Source organism: Siniperca chuatsi, linkage group LG4 (assembly GCF_020085105.1).
Source record: "Siniperca chuatsi isolate FFG_IHB_CAS linkage group LG4, ASM2008510v1, whole genome shotgun sequence".
NCBI lineage: Eukaryota > Metazoa > Chordata > Actinopteri > Centrarchiformes > Sinipercidae > Siniperca > Siniperca chuatsi.
This window is the reverse complement of record NC_058045.1, coordinates 2,916,403-2,935,582: the sequence shown is the minus strand read 5'-3', so window position 1 is coordinate 2,935,582 and position 19,180 is coordinate 2,916,403. Positions and strand designations below refer to the sequence as shown.

The 19,180-nt window shown below is 38.8% G+C and overlaps 1 protein-coding gene across 2 annotated transcripts in view; it reads right to left on the bottom strand.

Annotated features, from left to right (window-relative positions):
- Window positions 1–19,180, bottom strand: part of LOC122874574 (anoctamin-1) — a 252,254-nt gene that overhangs the window by 107,762 nt on the left and 125,312 nt on the right. For both annotated transcript variants that reach the window (XM_044192613.1, XM_044192614.1), the window contains exons 15-17: window positions 14,684–14,752; window positions 14,352–14,553; window positions 4,164–4,275 (exon numbers count right to left, since the gene is read on the bottom strand). In XM_044192613.1, coding sequence (XP_044048548.1) covers window positions 4,164–4,275; window positions 14,352–14,553; window positions 14,684–14,752 — 383 coding nt within the window. The remainder of the gene's footprint in view (window positions 1–4,163; window positions 4,276–14,351; window positions 14,554–14,683; window positions 14,753–19,180) is intronic.

Sequence of the window (19,180 nt, the reverse complement as noted above, 5' to 3'; positions counted from 1 at the left end):
ATTGGAAACCTAGAGCCAAAGTATAAACTAATTTAAGGCACATACACTTGTGTCTTCTTATTCAGAGCCCCCCACCCCCCCCAGGGAAATTCTACATTCTCTCATTCTTGACCTCAAAGAATGATACACGAAAGGAAATGCGTTTTGTGGGAATAAAATGACAACCATTTCAGCAGACAATTTATCTGCCCACAACCTGGGTGGATTTACATGGATTTACATGCTGTTTTAGGGGTGCAGGTTTTGTATGACTACATACACTGACTTAAGGCACATGTAAATGAAGACAGTCCTCAAAGGCTCACAACTACCATATGAATGCACTCAGTGAGAACAGTCAACTGTCAAAACAGACCTATTGTGTGGTTAAGCAGTGTCCATTTACTGAGCTTGAGTACTTTGTCACTAGAGCATTTCCCCCAGACCTAATGCATGATTTCTTAGAGAGCATTGTACCAGTTGTTGTCTGTAAAGTTGTCACTGCGCTTCACTTCCTGAAAATTGTAACACTGAGTGACATTAATTCAGACCTGGAAACATTTAATATTGGAAAGAACAACAGAGGTAATATCCCGCAGATATTATCACCAAGTATACTGAAGTACAACAACTGGATCAGCGGCACAAAACTGGTATTCATGCAGGATCTTACCATTCCTTATGAAGATGTGATACACTGAGACATTTATCTCAAGTGCAGAGAGATTGGAGATATCATACTCTCTCCCTCCATCAGAAAAGGCATCATTCCTGTCCTCTGCTTCCAGATTGGTGAATCAAAAAGGATAAGTCCCATTTCCATCACTAATGATGAAGTGTTGTTCGACAACATAATCAAATACACATGGTACTTAGTGTTATCCCCTTGATTTATGCTCAACTACATTTATGTCAGGAAAGCACATTTAGATTTTTATCATATCATTTTCACTATTGCTTATTTTAAGTAACTGAATTGCAATAAATACTGAAAAGAAAGGGCTAAGTCTTGAAATCAGTAAAGTTCTAGTGACCAGGGATCTGAAGAACGGAGGGCTGGACAGCCCGAGGAGCTGTGCAGAGCTGAAGACCTCAGGCAGACGCCGTGAGGGCTGGACAGGTGCGGAGCAGAAGACCTCAGGTGGACGGCCTGAAGGCTGGACAGATGGGCAGTGCAGGTCTGGAGGGCAGCCAGGAGGTAGGGCCGAAGAGCTGAGCAGGTCCGGACAATAGCTTGGATGCCCCTCAGGAGGACAACCAGACATGCGGAACCACAGTGGCGAGGAAGGTGACGGAACCCAGTCTGGAGGCCGGCCGTAGAACCCCTCTGGAGGTCGAGCTGGTGGCCAGCTACATAGATGGGACCGCTCTGGAGGCCGGCGACGTGGCTGGAGGTCAGGATCAGGGCCCAGTGGCTGGAGTGCATAACCAGAGATCAGCACCCAGAGATCTGAACAAAAGACCGGCAACAGGGCAGCCGAGATGGGAGCTGGAAACAGCTGGGAGACAGGTGAGCCAGTGGTGCCAGGGAACCAGGAGGCTGATGCAGAACAGGAACTGGTGACTGCTGCAGAACAGGAACTGGTGACTGCTGCAGATCAGCAGGGTCAGAGGGCTGCTGCAGTTCAGCAGGGTCAGGAGACAGTTGAGGGTCAACAGGAACAGGAGAGGGCTGCTGTGGCCCAGCAGAGGCAGGAAAGGGCTGACACTATGAGGACCTCCCCTAGCCAGGCGGATGCCTAGGAACAGGTTTAAGACTGGAGCCGGCTCGGGACAGACAGGCAGCAGGCTTAAGAACCCGAGCCTAATCGACTGAAGTGTAGGCTGGTTGCCGTGATCGAAGCAGGTATCAAGTTCCTTAAGCAAGGCTTTGCGGAAACTTTCTTCTGTGCCAAAGCTGCTTCTCTGATTTCACTGCTAGGAGCCTCCATCCAAAATACTTTAATGCACTGGAGGGTAGCAACCAAGTTTATAATCACTGTCTGCTGGGTCCATGTCTGGTCAGTTCGTACTATCACGTCTAGTGCCAAACAGGGCAACAGGAAAAATGAGGGAAAGGACCCAAAATGCAGATAACGGAGGCAGAGAAATGTAGTTCATTGAAAAATTTGAGTATATGGTCTTACATGGATTGTCAGGCAGGCAGAGATAAAAACTGGAAAAGGCAGTCCAAAACACAGGCAATAAATCTGTAAAGGAACAGGCAGAAAATCCCAAGTCCAAAGAAACAAGCAATAAGTCCAACATCCAAAAAGCAGGTGAGGTCCAGGGGAAAACTGTCCAATAATACAAGAAACAAACACTGGAAGAATGGCTGGAACATTACTATGTTTGGCACAAAACCAAGACAAACTGACAATGAAACAGGGTAAACACACTGACTAAATACACAGTGAGAGAAGGACAACTAGACACGTGAAACTAATCAGGGCAGGCAGACAATCAAACACTGGAGGGAAAAACAAAGGAAGGAAGTAAAGTTCCACAACACATGGAGAACTCTTACCAAAATAAAACAGGAAATTACTAAACACAAACCCAAAATCATGACAGACAGCCAGACTTCCCCAAAATTAAAGGACAGAATGAACACTATGAGAGAGCTGAGGACATGGGCAAACCAACTGAGGAGGTAATGGAGATGTTCCCCCTTTTTTCCATTCGTTGTTTTAGTTTTGTTTAGTTTTAAAATGGCAGTTTTTAGTGTTGTTGGAATTTATTATTTTAAATAATTTCCTGTTTTTTATATTGTAATTGGCATTCATTTTCCAATTGCCATGCCCTTTTGGAGTATGCTCGTACAGTACTTGCTTGGTGTGTAATGTAGTTTACTGTAAACGTACTAAAAAAATAAGAAAAATTTATGATTTGGTGACTATGAAAGGTGTATGAGGTGTTGCTCTAGTACTAGCTGATGTTGAACCATTCTATTACAAAAATATTCTCCATTTAGAGTGGCCATTGTCAAGAGACAGAACTTCAGGTTAATTTTTATTTTATTTTGTTAATTACGTTTGGGGACAGACAATATAACTACACATTTATTTTACTTATTTATAAGAATACTTATTTTTATCAAAGTTTACCAAAATGTATTATCATGCTTAGCTTTAGTCTAATTTGTTTTCACTTGAAATAACCTTGGTAACCATAATTTATTGAAATCTTCAAGATGCTCTCAATGTGATGACACCCAACATTGTAATGGTGGATCGTAGTGGGAGTTAGAGGGGCCTCCTGTCAAGCCTGCTGGGAAATGAGGCTAACAAAGATGGTATGTTACATGCACACGTGCACTTGCACTCTCAGACACACAATTGTATTCATAAAACTACATGGTTTTATGCAGAGATTATTAATTTCTCTGAAATTTCAGACCTGCAAAGAAATGCATCAATTTTGATTCTGCCTGACCTATTCAAGGAGAGCTCTAAGTTCTTTACTGTTTAGATGAGGTATGTGTTGAATCCTCACAGTGACAGTTTTTGCCAAGATTAAAAATCTTTAGCCGACTGTTCTTTTGTTTTTGCTGGTTGAATTTAGTCCATCTGTTACTACTATTAACTAACATTTATTGGTAATTCCAAATGTTGAGGATTGCCCAGTGATATTTTAATATTTAAAATCTTAACTAAAATTGAATTTTTATTTTATATGTAGTGCTAATATATTTGAATGACTGTGTGCATGGAATGTTTTGTTCACTGTAATATTTTATATTTTGCAATGTAGTCTATGATTTATATTGTGTAATGTTTTTATATGGTGCAACTACTTTTTGATTATCAATACAGTCAATTTGAAACCATCTCTTTTTTTTCTTCAATCTACAATAGATAGTGGCAAAGAGTTTACTGTATGTTATTGAAGTTTTAGATATTATAGTTTATTGGTTATTTTATTTAAATTAGTAGTAGTTAAATTAACTTCATATCATGATAATTCTGTAGAATTATTTAAAAAATGTGGCCAACCAAGGAAATAAGGCAATAAAAGGTTTGGGATATTGATTGAACCTTTAAAAGGTTCTATATAGAAACATTTTATTTAGCAGCAAGGTTTCTTTAAAATTAATAGAACCACTTGTTCTTTGTATGTGGTTAAAGATATTAGTTACTTTTTCATTTTACATGTCATTCTGAGAGCTACAAAGTTACATTTTAAAATATAATGAGGTTACTAACCTTCCTCTGAAGAAAGCAATGTAGATGATGGGGGTGAAAGCATTGACAAACTTGAGAATGAAAGTCTTGAAGATGAGTCGTTCCTCAAAACTCTTGTCTGTTTTAGGAACCTCTAAAAATGAACAGACAATTTTCTTAGATTTTTTTTGTTATTTGCAATGAAAAACAGGCAATACAGTTACATCTGAACGCAGGCCATCCACCATCCAGCCACATGCCTTATTCATAGAAACAAGTCATACACTGTCACATCTCTCACAAAGCAAGTTCAGCTTAGTCGAGCTATCTATACGTTATCCAGCATTGATAAATCTAGCATTGGAAGTCCAGATAACAAATCGCACAAAGCTGGTTGTCAACTGGATTTTTTTTCCTTTTAAAACAGTTCAACATATATACATTTCAAGAACATATAAATAGATAACATGCATTACATAACATATCAGTGTGTGAGCACAAGCAACACACACAAGTATACAAATAACATAATAATACAAATAATTTGTTTGGTATGTGAAACCACACAGAATATGGCTGGGAGAGACATTCCTTAATCCAGTTAAGGTTCCCTGTGGAGTTTTTTTTTTTTTACCTCTCATAGTGCTATGGAGCAGAGTTGCTTTTGCATGAGTGGGTCCCCATCTGTTTCTTGTTTCTCGTGAGGACGCACATGCATGAGCGTGCACACGATACACTTTCCCGCCAATGGTTACGCACTATTCCACTGATTTACGGAGTTTCCTGATTGACAGATAGCTTTAAAGTAATGCTAACCGCTAACTGCTAAATACTTAAATTGATCAGGTGGATAGGCGTGTCCCTATACCTGAGCATGCTCAGAGCCTCGCTCCAGATCTGTTTGAGAGTGTGAAGCTAGGCGTGTATGCAAATGTGTGCCTTGTTTATGTAACCAAGGCATGGAAGAAGGGGCAGGAATTCCCATCATGCATCAATTCTGCATCATGCAGTTTTCTCTGGGAGAGAAGACCTCCCTTTGGCACGGACTTTGTGACTTTTCAGACCTTTTACATGCACAAAAATGCTATACAAAACAAAGGGCAGGGAAAACCCAAAAAAGCATAATATGGCCTTTTTATGGAAAGACAGCTATCAATGTCGTTTTAAAATATTCTGACTGCATTAAAGAAGAATGGCCCAAAACCAAAGTGTTTCAGAGCTTTGAATAAAATGGAATGTTCAAGCGAGACAAAAGCTTTACAGAAATCCATGAGAAGGAAAAAGCCAACATCATTTAGAAATGTTATCAAGCATATCAAGGTCTAATCATTTATGATCATGAGTATGCCTACCTTTAATAAAAGCTGACTGGTTGCGATGTGCATTTTCTTGCTGTAAAATATTTGGCTTCTCAGACTTTTAACCTCTGTAATGTCTTTAATCAAAGCCGCATTGAACTCTACAGACTTCTGGAGATTATGGAGAACTATGGCCAGTGTGTTCTCCTTTATCTTTAGTTCAAAACACACATAATGTCTCGACTTGCTCATTAAACATTTGGCTGAAAGACTGAATGGCAATGAGTACAACTTTGTTGGTAACCGAGGACTGATTACTTTACTTGACTTCTTCACTTACCTACAACTTTGACAGCTTTGCTGATTATCTTGTGTACTTCATACTACATGTCAAAATTACTTCTGTTATCTTCAGGAGTATACCTCTTACCGGTCGCTATGGTGATGCTATGAACTTGCTTAAAAGCTCTAGCTAGCCGGACACACTTTGGCAAACTCCTGGCTGTGTGTTTATTATTGTGCTAGGGTTATAACCTGGGTTAACCTCACTCAGAAAAAAGACTGGAAGCAGGGGAGAACACCTAGCCTCGGGCTATGGGATGAATATCATGCCATATCTTGAAACTGAAAAAAAAAGCTTCACAAAGGTTGAAACTCAGTGTTTGAAAGCTTGAAATCTAATAGAAAGGTTTTGCAAGATTGAAACCACATTTTAAAGGCCTGCATAATGTTTTGAAAGCCTGAAAAAAACATTTCCAATCTCTGCAAACATTTTGTATTTAGGTTTTCCTTCTTTACAACTGCAGCACTCTTTTTACAGTGTTTCTCCAAAACATTTTCAGTTTTAAAGCTGACACTGCTCTCCTGGTTTATTAGTTTGTTCCATTAGTTGTACCTTGTAAATGGTGATCTGAAAACTGCATATGTTGGGGAAAAAAGTTTTAAAACATTGAAACCTGAGTTTCAAAAAGGCAAATCTTTATTTTGAAACTTTTGCGGATGTACATTTGCACTCCTATTGCAAAGTGTTCTTTCAGAGCTGAGTTTACAACACCCACTTTTCAGAGATCTTCCCACACAGTTGCAAGCTTGCGAGTCATGTGTTTTCTGGCAGCATTGTCTCGCATCTCTGGTCTTAAAGTCTGAAACTCCAAAACAGACTGTCTGAAAAAAAAAAAAAGCCGGGATATCGCTTTTCCAACCTACTTTAGATGAAACCACGCCTACCTCCGTATGTCGAAAGCCTCAGCGGCTTATGACAGCTATAGTAGTTCAGCTCACTTTCAGTCCACCGGTGCACTGCTTAATACACGTAATGGTCAGACGAATAATTGCCAGTATGGACAGTAATTTTCGCAATATGATTTTATGTACAGTGGTGTGAAAAAGTGCTTGCCCCCTTCCTGATTTCTTATTTTTTTGCATGTTTGTCACACTTAAATGTTTCAGATCATCAAACAAATTTAAATATTAGTCAAAGATAACACAAGTAAACACAAAATGCAGTTTTTAAATGAAGGTTGTTATTATTAAGGGAAAACAAAATCCAAACCTACATGGCCCTGTGTGAAAAACTGATTGCCGCCTAAACCTAATAACTGGTTGAGCCACCCTTAGCAACAACAACTGCAATCAAGCATTTGCGATAACTTGCAATGAGTCTTCCACAGCGCTGTGGAGGAATTTTGGCCCACTCATCTTTGTAGAATTGTTGTAATTCAGCCACATTGGAGGGTTTTTGAACATGAACTGCCTTTTTAAGGTCATGCCACGGCATCTCAATCGGATTCAGGTCAGGACTTTGACTAGGCCACTCCAAAGTCTTTATTTTGTTCTTCTTCAGCCATTCAGAGGTGGACTTGCTGGTGTGTTTTGGATCATTGTCCTGCTGCAGAAGAGTTTTTGGTAGACAGCAGAATTCATGGTTCCATTTATCACAATAAGTCTTCCAGGTCCTGAAGCAGCAAAACAGCCCCAGACCATCACACTACCCCCACCATATTTTACTGTTGGTATGATGTTCTTTTTCTGAAATGCGGTGTTACTTTTACGCCAGATGTAATGGGACACACACCTTCCAAAAGTCCCAAAAGTCTTGAGGATTATCAAGATGTTTTCTGGCAAAATGAGACGAGCCTTAATGTTCTTTTTGCTCAGGAGTGGTTTTCATCTTGGAACATTTTTGTCTGTTTCTTTCCCAGTCTCTTTCTTATGGTGGAGTCATGAACACTGACCTTAACTGAGGCAAGTGAGGCCTGCAGTTCTTTGGATGTTGTTGTGGGGTCTTTTGTAACCTCTTGGATGAGTTGTCGCTGTGCTCTAATTTTGGTCGGCCGGCCACTCCCAGGAAGGTTCACCACTGTTGCATGTTTTCGCCATTTGTGGATAATGGCTCTCACTGTGGTTCGCTGGAGTCCCAAAGCTTTAGAAATGGCTTTATAACCTTTTCCAGACTGATAGATCTCAACGACTTTCTTTCTCATTTGTTCCTGAATTTCTTTGGATCTCAGCATGATGTCTAGCTTTTGAAGATCTTTTGGTCTACTTCACTTTGTCAGGCAGGTCCTATTTAAGTGATTTCTTGATTGAGAACAGGTGTGGCAGTAATCAGGCCTGGGTGTGGCTAGAGAAATTGAACTCAGGTGTGACAAACTACAGTTATGTTTTAACAGGTGGGGCAATTACTTTTTCACACAGGGCCTTGTAGGTTTGGATTTTGTTTTCCCTTAATAATAACAACCTTCATTTAAAAACTGCATTTTGTGTTTACTTGTGTTATCTTTGACTTATATTTAAATTTGTTTGATGATCTGAAACATTTAAGTGTGACAAACATGCAAAAAAATAAACACCACTCTCGCCACTGAAATTTAGTGGCAGATCCAGCATATCTCCCAGCTATGATAATGGTCAAATGGTGTGCAGACAGTAGCTTGGAAAATAGCAATATGAAGTGATGTGACAACCAAAACTAAGCTGGCATGCGCCTTCCCCCATCCCACAAACCCTCCTGCCAACCCTTCCCTCAGATGCAAAAACAGGATAGCATCAGGTTATGTAGAAATGCCAGCTTTTATTAAATGGCACAATTTACACTACAATATTACTGAGTACTCACATTCAAACACATCATTTACACAACAATATTAGCTTACTGATAAGACACGCCCAGGAAGAAGTAAACTGGAAAAACAAACCAGAAAAAACCTGCAGCTGAAACAACAGTCTAGAACCAGCAGTGTGAGTTAAGTACAGAAACTGCAGTGGGAGTGAATTAATAGTCCAGAACTGTAGTCCAGTTTTCTTCCTCGGCCCAAACACAACCTCCTATATCTGTTTGAAATTAAAAGGCCTCCTTTCAAATTAAAAGCCCTCTAGCGTCTCATACACAGTCAAGTCATATACTAGGTTTTGACCTAGTCTTGTTTTTTAATGTTATATGAATCATTGAGAAAGTATTTTGAAAATACAAATTTACGTCACTCTAAACAATGTTGTTACAAATTAGATTTTTTTCCCGCTCTGTCAAATACCAATTACAAAATACTCAAAAGTAATTGAAATACATATTTCAAATACAAAATTGCGTAACACTTTAAATAAGGGTACACATATTCACAATTAACTAGTTGCTTATTAGCATTCATATTAGTAGCATATTGGGTCTTTATTAGTCATTATAAAGCACTTATTAACTACTACTAGGCCATTAACTTGTTATCCCTAAATAGTTTTCCCTCAATAACCTCCTAATTACTGCTTATTGATAGTAAGGAAGTTGTTGTACATGAATTATGATCTTAATATGCTTTGCTCAGTATGGGCCTTATAAGGTGGTAGTACCACAAGAATAGTCATTCTCCTTTAATAAATGTGGTCTATTCGTTTATAACTAAACTACAAGTGTTAATAGTGTCCAAATAACTCTAAATTAAGTCTAACTCAAAAAATGCTCCCCATTCAACTAATTCACTAGTAGTTTGACACACAGATTCCCTATTCTAAAGTTGCCTCCTCTTCACACTAAAACAGATTTATACATCACACTGCATTGCGTAAGTACAGAATAATTGATTTACTAACTGCATTATACAATGAAATTACAAGGAATTTCATTGTTGACAGTAGCCCAGAAGACAGATGTTTCCAGCTGTTTAGCAAAAAAAAAAAACCCAAAGTAATGTTTTTTAACTTTCTGCATGAATATTGTGATTAATTTTTAGTCTGTTTGCCTCCAACTTTAGTGATCACCTTGCAGGGCTTTTTCATCCTTAAGTTAGTTACTTTTCACAGTTAGCTTTGTACATATTGTTATAGTACTGTTTGTTTTTGTATATAGTGTTTTTGACCATTTTGATAATCACCTCAATGTCTTAGATAACCATTAGCGACGTTAGCTAGTTACTCAGGGTAGCACCAACGTTAGCTTGATTTTCACAGCTTAGCTAATGTTAGCATAGGTCTCTATGGCTCTTTATACACTGTACTTGGAAGAGCTGCTTGCTTTTCGCAAGACAATCAAATAACACAACACTCATAAATATATAGTACATTCATTTGAAAGCAATTTTGACTAAATAAAACAGACCTTTACAGGGAGTGTCACATATGTTATTCCTGTGCAAGGTCAATTAAGTCTAATTAGGAATATGTTGTTGATGTAGGCTAGGGACTTTGCTGCTGGTGCTTGACTGGAGATAATTGCAAGAGGAACAGTTCTGCAGGTTCTGACGTTCTTCCCAAAACTTTCTTGAGCCATGTAGAAAATACAGGAGTAGGCAAGCAACAAGGGAGTTATGAAGATTGTAAGAAGGCGGATGTCTGAAAAGAAATCAGAAAGCACACCTTATTTCTGTGTATGCATAAAATACATTAATACAAATACATTTTCAAGTACAAGTCCAAATTTTGTCAATTGATTTTGACCAGTCTTAAAAAATTACAGTGCACTGCTGCTGCTACTAACCTGATAACAACATTATAGAGTAACTGTAAGTAACTGGGAATTGGCGGGTAAGTTACTAAGCTACTTAGAAGCTGCATGTATTGCCGTCTGTGTGGCCAGTAGGGGGAGCCGCTGACTGTAATTATCTCAGTGCCACATGGTAATTATTTGCTCTGCTAGTTGCTGCAGGCAGTAAAGGAGTGAGGACATTCTGTGTGCAAAAGAGAGAGATTTCTTTACTAAATTCTGTTGAGAGAACAACTGCTTATCAAAATGCTGAAAAATATACAGAAATGTCTCAAAATGAGAAAATATACTGTATCATTATCTGAATTTACAGTGAATAAATATGGTATCATTCTGTATAGACTAAAACAAAGCTGCACTACAGGTAACAGTTTGCTTATGAAAGCTAATGAAAACTGTATGCAAAGTTCATAATTGACCAGTAGGAAAGTATGTTTGAGTGTCGGGCAGACACTGATGTTGGCATATCAAACTCCCTGTAACATTCATAGATATCAAAGTAGGTGACTGTATAAAAGTCAAAATTTAGGTTCCTTGAGGATATTAGATTGAAGTTTAATCTCACCAAAGTGGCTCATACTGCAGGGCTTGTGCTGTCAGTGCTGATGTCCCTCAGGAGACACAGCACCCAAATTAGAGGTCCGTCCAGGAGTGTTCTATCGTAGAAAAGGATTCAGCATCATCTGTTTTCAGAATCAAGACGTTTCGGTGTTACATAAGCCCTGCCCTCAGGAAGGAAAATCCACTCAGGTAGATTGCTTGAGGGCAGGGCTTATGTAACTCAGAGTAGCTTAAATTTCTAGTTCCCGTCCCATTTATTCACGATTGAGAATGACTTCCTGATGGGAGCCGAAACGTCTTGATTCTGAAAACAGTGTCCAGATGACTACGACTGAAACCTTTTCTACGACTAACTTAATGCTATCTTACTGTGCAGTAAAGTAGCTAGCTTGCCATAATAGCACATTTCAGAATTAAAAGCAGAGCAAACAAAGCAATACTACTTTATATATAATGGTATAATTTTACTGGCTAGGCAGCTGTACAAATAAAGTCTATTTTGACAGCACACTTTAGTTACCGTGTTAGTGTCCTCTGAGACGTGCCGCTCTTCGACTCCAAGTACTCTCTGTGAGAACCATCAGTGATGGTTAGTATTTGAACTGAAAAAAGGCGCGTTGATGGTGCACTAACTGTAGGTGGGCCATATCCTGTGCCCATGGCTGAAAGGTGTGAGACATTATGGCGGATCTGTCTGAGCTTGCAGATTCATCTGGTCCGCAGAGTGGCGGCGGATCCTTCCTCCAGTGAGTTCGCTCTGACTGGGTCGCAGCCTGCATGCCTGCCTATTGTTATTGGACCAAGTCTTTTATTTCTAGATGTGGGCCACATACATCATTCTCAACGTGGCCTGAATTCGGTTATCCAGTACTCAGCCGCACCTGTTACTACAACTATCGACCCATGCTCTGCCTCAACGATGTCACTTGAGTCCGACAGTTCACCTGATGTCCCGCGCTGAGGTGATTTACAGTGATTCCGGGTACAACGAAGACATGCTGGGTTCAGGCAGGGACAGGAGAGGCGTGAAGCAGGAGAGGAGCGAGAGAGAGGTACGGCATCAGTCAGCACCCACCTCCTGAAGGGGGGTTACTGCAGGTCAGCCCAAGGGTGCCCGGAGCCAAACCCGGCAAGAAAACCTCTTTGAAACTCATGTTTCAACCCCCACCCCCCAACATATGCGCACCAGTTTTCAGATCACCATTTACAAGGTTTCAAACCTGGAAAACAAACTAATACACCAGGATAACAGTGACAAATTTGAACCTCTGAAAAGTCTATCACGATAATTTTTTCCAGTCTATCAAAACATTATGCAAGCCATCCAAACTTAGTATTAATCTTGCTAAATCTTTAGATTTCAAGCTTTCAAACACTAAGTTTAAACTTTTCGAAGCTTTTTTTCATGGCATGATAGTCATCCCAAAGGCTCTTTCCAAGTGTGTAAAAAAAGTGTAAAAAAGAAAAGTGCTTATCAACAGCTCTAAAGCTTGCATAAATGTAAAAATTACAGATTATGGTTTTAGGGAGAGTTACGTGCTGGAACTATTTGTTTTTCACTATTTCACTATTTGGCACAGTGACTATGTGCAAGTTGTAGTTGCAGTGAGGTTGCCAGGTTTGGTACGGCCGTGCCTGTACAGGGACCAAAACCTATTCTCACCGGCTAGATCTGGCAACCAGTGCCATAGATACTGCACAGAAGTGCTGGGAGGATGGATAGATATTACATTTCTGTTTGTGTATGGGTTAAACAAACAAAATACCTCAGTGACCTATAGGTGTATTTTTGAACTTTGGATAGAGCTAGGCTAGCTATTTTCCCCTTGCCTTTAGGCCTTATGCTAAGCTAGGCTAACCACATCCTGAGTCCAGCCATATACTTAACACACAGACATGAGATTGATCTCCATCTGGACATCTCACTCTGAGAAATAAAGGTAATAAGCATATTTCCCAAAATGTTAAACTATTCTTTTAAGATGTCAGTAGCAACAGATTTAATATGTGAATTAACTATAAACTGTTCAACTGTACTGATGCCTTACTCAGACATCAGCACAGTTGAACTGCTACAATTGTTGACATGATAATGTAGCAGTTGTTGTAGATGCATCTATTTCACCAAATAGTGTTTTGTCATTATTTTTGATGTATGCATTGCAATTTTTTCCGTATATAGCTTTGTAAAGAATTCAACAATTTTTGGTGGGCCTATGTGAACTTTGAACCTATTAGTCCAGTGTTGCGGTGTCATTTAATGGAGCTGCAAAGAGGGAGCCGTTATTTTGGATATTCAGGATTCATGTAGTAATAGTCTGGTTCATTTTCTGAAAGTCAATGCTAGATGACTAAACATTGGAGCACTTCAAGGCTTGGATGGAGAAGAAACTCTCTGGTTTAAATCATCAGTATTAGTTAGAAAATATCTGGTTCTCTGACAAAAAGTCAAGGCGCAACCTGCGGACATAAAAACGTACGGTGAGTAGACTTGTCTAAGAAACCTCTCATTGCAAAGCTTAAAATTCTGATATGTGCGCAGCTGACAGTGAGCAGAAGCTAAAGATGACATGTTTTAGAAAATCGAGAGCGCAGTCTGCTGCCTCAATGAATTCACCTTCAGATTCTGAGTCAGTTTTGTGAGGATTTCAGCAACTATGACACCAAAGTTTGTTCCCAACTGAATTTGCTACAGCTCTGATTTGTGCATCTGACTGGTTGCTTTTTCATTACAAGGCTCATGGTTATTGTAGTATTTAGAGCTGTCCATCATACCAAACTGACAGACAGAAATTATTTCTCAGACATGAAGTTGAAATAACTAAAACTGATGGCTAGAAAATACAGCTATAGTATAATAAAATAATACAGGGGACTTCTGTGTGTCTGTGTTGAGAATATGCAATTTAAAAATAAATAAATAAATAAATAGAAATGGGAATTTTGTGTGCAGAAAATAATCCCAGATCCAGGTACTCTGCCCACTTCCCAACTCTATTATAGAAGTGGGACACCTCTAACAGGCTAATTTACAGATCTCAATATATTGCAATTGCTACTATACAGGTGGTTTCTGCCTTATACCAAAATACAGTGATTACAGATCTCAGATTATTGAGTTTCAGTTTATTTATAACTCTATAGTCATTCATTTTTATCTTATCTCTGCACAAGTCTATTAATCAGAAACATAGTGCATGCACATCCCAATGCTATATCAGGGGCATTAGGCAAAAACAATATCAAGCAAGAAAAGATGCTCACACACTGAATAAAAAAAAGGTAAGAGAGTGACCCACTACTCTCAAAATGCTAAAAAGTCCAATAGTCCATTATTATCATAGACATGTGACCTATTGACCTTGTGCTTGAGCCAGTTCTACACCTAACCTAACTTACCTAACACAGTGAGCCATCGTGCCACAACTCCATACACCTCGTCCAGTATGAGGATGACCACCAGGTTGATGATGGCAGCTGTCGTTTTAACCGTCAGCTGTACATGGTTCCTAGTGACCGGATTGGAGCTCATATGAAGAGCTGCTTTGGTGGAAATCCGGTAAAGGATCACACCAAACACAATGGCAAACGTAACACCAATCTGACAATGAAAATGTTTGCAGGATTACAAACAGAATACGTAGACTGTGAGGGAAAAATAAATAATTTCACACCCTTTCCATAAATCATCAGTAATGTACAGTATATGTAGAGAATCAGGTTCTTCTTACCATTAACAGCATCATCACAATGTTAGTCATGTAGGCAGGGAGGCGGTCTCGACATGTGAGCTTTTCCATCTAAAAATGAATAAAAACAATCACCACAACTGCAAAATGAGTGACTTGTAACTGTAGATGTTGACAGAATGCTGGCATGTTGTCTTCTGTGAAGCAGAGCAGACTGTTACAGCGGAAACATGTCAATTTGGCTGATTTTTCAACATAAAATTGTTTCTTGAACTCCTAGTGTACTAGCATTTTGTTCACCTGCCAACTTGAGCTAACTAACAGGCTAACCCAGAAATGGGATGTCAGAGAGTGTTGTGCCCACATTGTCACAGAGACCTGGCTCCATCACAACATCCCAGATCAAGCTATTGCACCGGTAGAACACAATACTCCGGCAAGACAAGGGGAAGCGGACTGTGTTTACATCAATGACGCTTGGTGCTTTAAAGTTGATGGACAATGTTTCCCAGATGCTGACCATATTATCCAGCACATCCTCACCAGAAAAACTGCCATATTGGTTGTCTGTGCAAGCAGCTTATTACAACCCATTTTTATGTTTATTGTTAGGTGGCGACCTATAGTGGCCTTAGTAACTATGACGGAGCCATATAAGAGTAAGAAAAAAAAAAAACAGAACACTCACCCAAGAGGTAACTCCAGAAGCTGACAATTGAGTTTTCATGGTGCATTTGGAACAAAAAACAGTTTAAGACAAGAGAGGTTTCGGGATGGGAAGAGTGAAAGTTTCGTGCAATTGGCATCGGACACCTAACAGACTATAACAACAGGAGAAATCAAAATATATCTCTCTTTTTCACTTCCTCTGTTTCTGCTCTATGCTTCTGACAACCTTTCTCTTCTGAGCTCACTTGTTCCTTCTATTTCCTCTACCGCCTTCCTGGCAGGCAAGCCCAGCTCTGTGTGCCCGGAACTCAGATGATATGAGTTCCGGGCGATAGAGCGATAGAATGTAGTGAAGGCTTAGGTTAGTAGTAAAGTCCCACATCAATGTAGAAATAATTTGAATGGTTTCAGATATTTCCCTTTTCCTTTCAAACAATTCTGAACAATGCATTGAGTTAATTTCACAGGTTAACGTTAAGGTTTTCATCCATGTTGTGGCCTCCTTTGTTCACACAAATTAAGCCATCTTGCCAAGGTATCATTCATTACTTTAGTTTTAGTATTCATTGCTTCATTCATTCATTCATTAACTGTCTGTCGCTGTGTCCATTGAATTAATTCATCATTGCATTTATTCATCCATTTGTAGTTGGAGTTATTAGTAGTTATTAGTTATCTTTGTGATGAGCTGTTCAGTAAACCTCTCAGTTATAAAGAACTATGTGGTTGTAGAACACAACCTCCAGAACTGAGACTAAATTAATTAATTGGCTATCATTTTCCTTTTTCTAAGGGTGGTGCCCCGAGGTGAATTTAATATTCACTATAGTTAAATTCTGTTATTTAGTATAAACATTTATTATTTCTCATAGCCGAAATTGAGTGACATCCCTCTACTTCATTTTTTTACCAGTTTGCATTTAGGCCTATGCTACATATTTTTAGTTGTGTCTTTATTAAGTTGTATTAAGGCTACAGTGGATACCTTCATTAGTGGGAATTCAAATCTTTATTAGTGGGAATGCTGATTAACATTTTTCAACGTAGAAACGTCATTCAAATATCAAAATATTAAGCTCAATTAGGACATTCTTCATACTTTTCTCATTTATACCTTTGATAATTTCCAAAATATAAGGTTTTTCAGGCCATTTTCTGCATTCAAATGGGCAGAATGTTCAAAATTTCAACATTTACCTACATTTTCAACTCATCTATTCATTCATACACTCAGCTAGAAACTTCAAACATCAAAATGTTCCACATATTTCATACATTCTAGGTATTATTCAACTTTTCAAATCCCATTAAAACTTTTCAAAATATTCACTTTGTTTGAACTAAATTTATAATGGCAGTCAATGACAAAAATCTTCAAACCACTCATCTTCAACCTCTTTCCACTAATTCATACATTCACGTAAAAACTCCATTCCAACTTTAAAACATTCACAATCCTTGGGACTTTCTCACAGTAAATCAACTTTTTCACATCTTTCATAGTTTTTACACAATCACAGTTCAAAATTCATGACATTTTCAGTTCTTTTCTGAGTTTACAATGAGTGTGTATTGGGCAGAATGTTCAGAGCTAGAGTGAGGGACCCAGCTGTCAGAGTGCAGATGATCTGTTAAGTTTTCTCAAAATTTTCTCTTCAACTTGCTCTTATTCCCACAATTTTCACTCTTCATACATAATTTATACATCAACACGTAGGACAGTTTGTGCCGGTCGTAGACATGTAACTATGGAGTCAAATGAACTCACACAGTTGGCACAGTCAGCTTCAAAGTGACAGCAGTGACAGCCAACTGCTGTACAGACTTGCATTTTAACAGAGACCAGAAGGGAGGCAGAAACAGGGAGATTTCTAACCTGCTTTCATTCCCACATTTTTGACACTACACACACAAATCTCACACTCTCCTCTCTCATACGGTATTTTTAGTTAGCAGATAGGAGTTACAGTCTTTGAGCTACAAGCAGAAATTTGAGAGGCTGAGTCTCCATTAAATGAACTGTCTGACCTGTCTAAGTTGTTGTCTGTCCCTCCCACCTCCACTCCCTCAGGGTTCCACAATCACCATAGTAATAAGTGCCACACCTGTGTGTGTGTGTGCGTATGTTTAGTCTATGAACCTCATATACAGTGATGATGGGAGTTTTTAACCTCTGAGCCCCTACATTTTAAACAGTCTAGTATGTAAACATATTATATAGCAAAGTCTTCAGTGAAGCCGACTGCTGATTCCCATGGCAACCTTCGACTGTTTGAGCTAAATTATTTAGTGCAGTTTAACACACACACACACCGCTTTCTTTCTCTCTCGTCTGTCTCTGTGCCCTTCTGTCTCTGTCTCTCTCTGTCCATCTCTAACACTTCATGTCTGTCTGTCTCTCTCTCTCTTCAATAAACTCCATTTCTGCTACTCCTGGATCCATTTAGCTACAGAAACCATTCAAATATCAAAATGTTCAGCTCTTTAATGGCATTTATGCTATGATTAGTTACGAAGGGGTATGTGGAAAAATTGTGCAGCTCAACTAATTTGAAAATATAGAATTTTTGACCTGTCTCACATGCAGAAACACACACACACACACACACACACACAGTGTCATTTAATTTTCAAAATAAAAGCCCAAGATGGTGAAGACCTCCATTCAAACCTTATGATGTTCCACATCTTTCATACATTATTGGTACTATTCAACATTTAAAACCAGCATTGCAGTTTAGTGTCAGCTATTCAACAAACCTTAAAATATTAAACATTTTTCATACAATATTGGTATTATTCAACATGTATCATTCAACAGCTAGCATTCACACCCGCAAGTTCTTCAGAAATTGGTTCTCTAGTTGGGTCTGAACACTATATGTTCTTCTACAAAAAAATTATTATTATATAAGTTATTATTCTTCCGTCATGTATTTTGGCACTCAAGTATTTCCACATTTTTCACCGTAGAAACTTCATTCAAATATCAAAATATTCAATTAGGACATGCTGGCTGTTACTTTTCTCATTCATGCCTTTCATACTTTCCAAAATATTGGATATTATTTTTTTTAAGTGAAGTTACAATGGCAGTCAATGAGAAATGCCTTCAAACTCACTCATATCAAACTCACTCAGGTATTTGATGCAGTTTGACACACAAACAACATCAACATCAACAACAATCAACACATAGGAAAATGGGTTCTCGTCGCAGACATGTAACTATGGAAACAAACAGTCTTATGTATTTGGCTTGGTGAGCTCCCCAGTGACAAAAATTCAAGCAACTACCATATTAAATACCAGGTTAAATGAGAATCGAAATTTCTGGAGGGAAGCAGAGAGTGCCAGTTTTTAAAATCTGTAGGTGTAATGGTCACATTTCTTAACTTTATCCACACAAATTACATATGTAGTCGTTCAGAAAAGCCTAAGGATGCTGTTAGTGTTCAATGATACGACCTACAGTTTTTTAATGAGGGTGTCTCGTTCGAGTGGTCCTTTGACAAGGATTTCTCTGTCCGTCTCAATGACTGTGTATAGTCAGTATCACACACACACCTGAGGTTGATTGGCTGATTACACATCAAAGCAGTTTGCTCCTCTGTTCTGATTGGTGGATAGGTGTTCAGCTATTTTTGGCATTTGATACCTCTGTCCTTACATTGAGCTGTTTCAGTCTTCTTTAAAGAGAACTTGTACAGGGCTCTCTCAGCACTTTCAGGCTACAGAGATACAGTTACACACAGTTGATGCTGATTAACTGATTAAAACTCTATCAGTTTGTTCCTCTGTTCCGAATTTTTCCATTTTTACTCTTCATACATAATTTATACATCAAAATGTAGGAAAACTTGTGCTGGT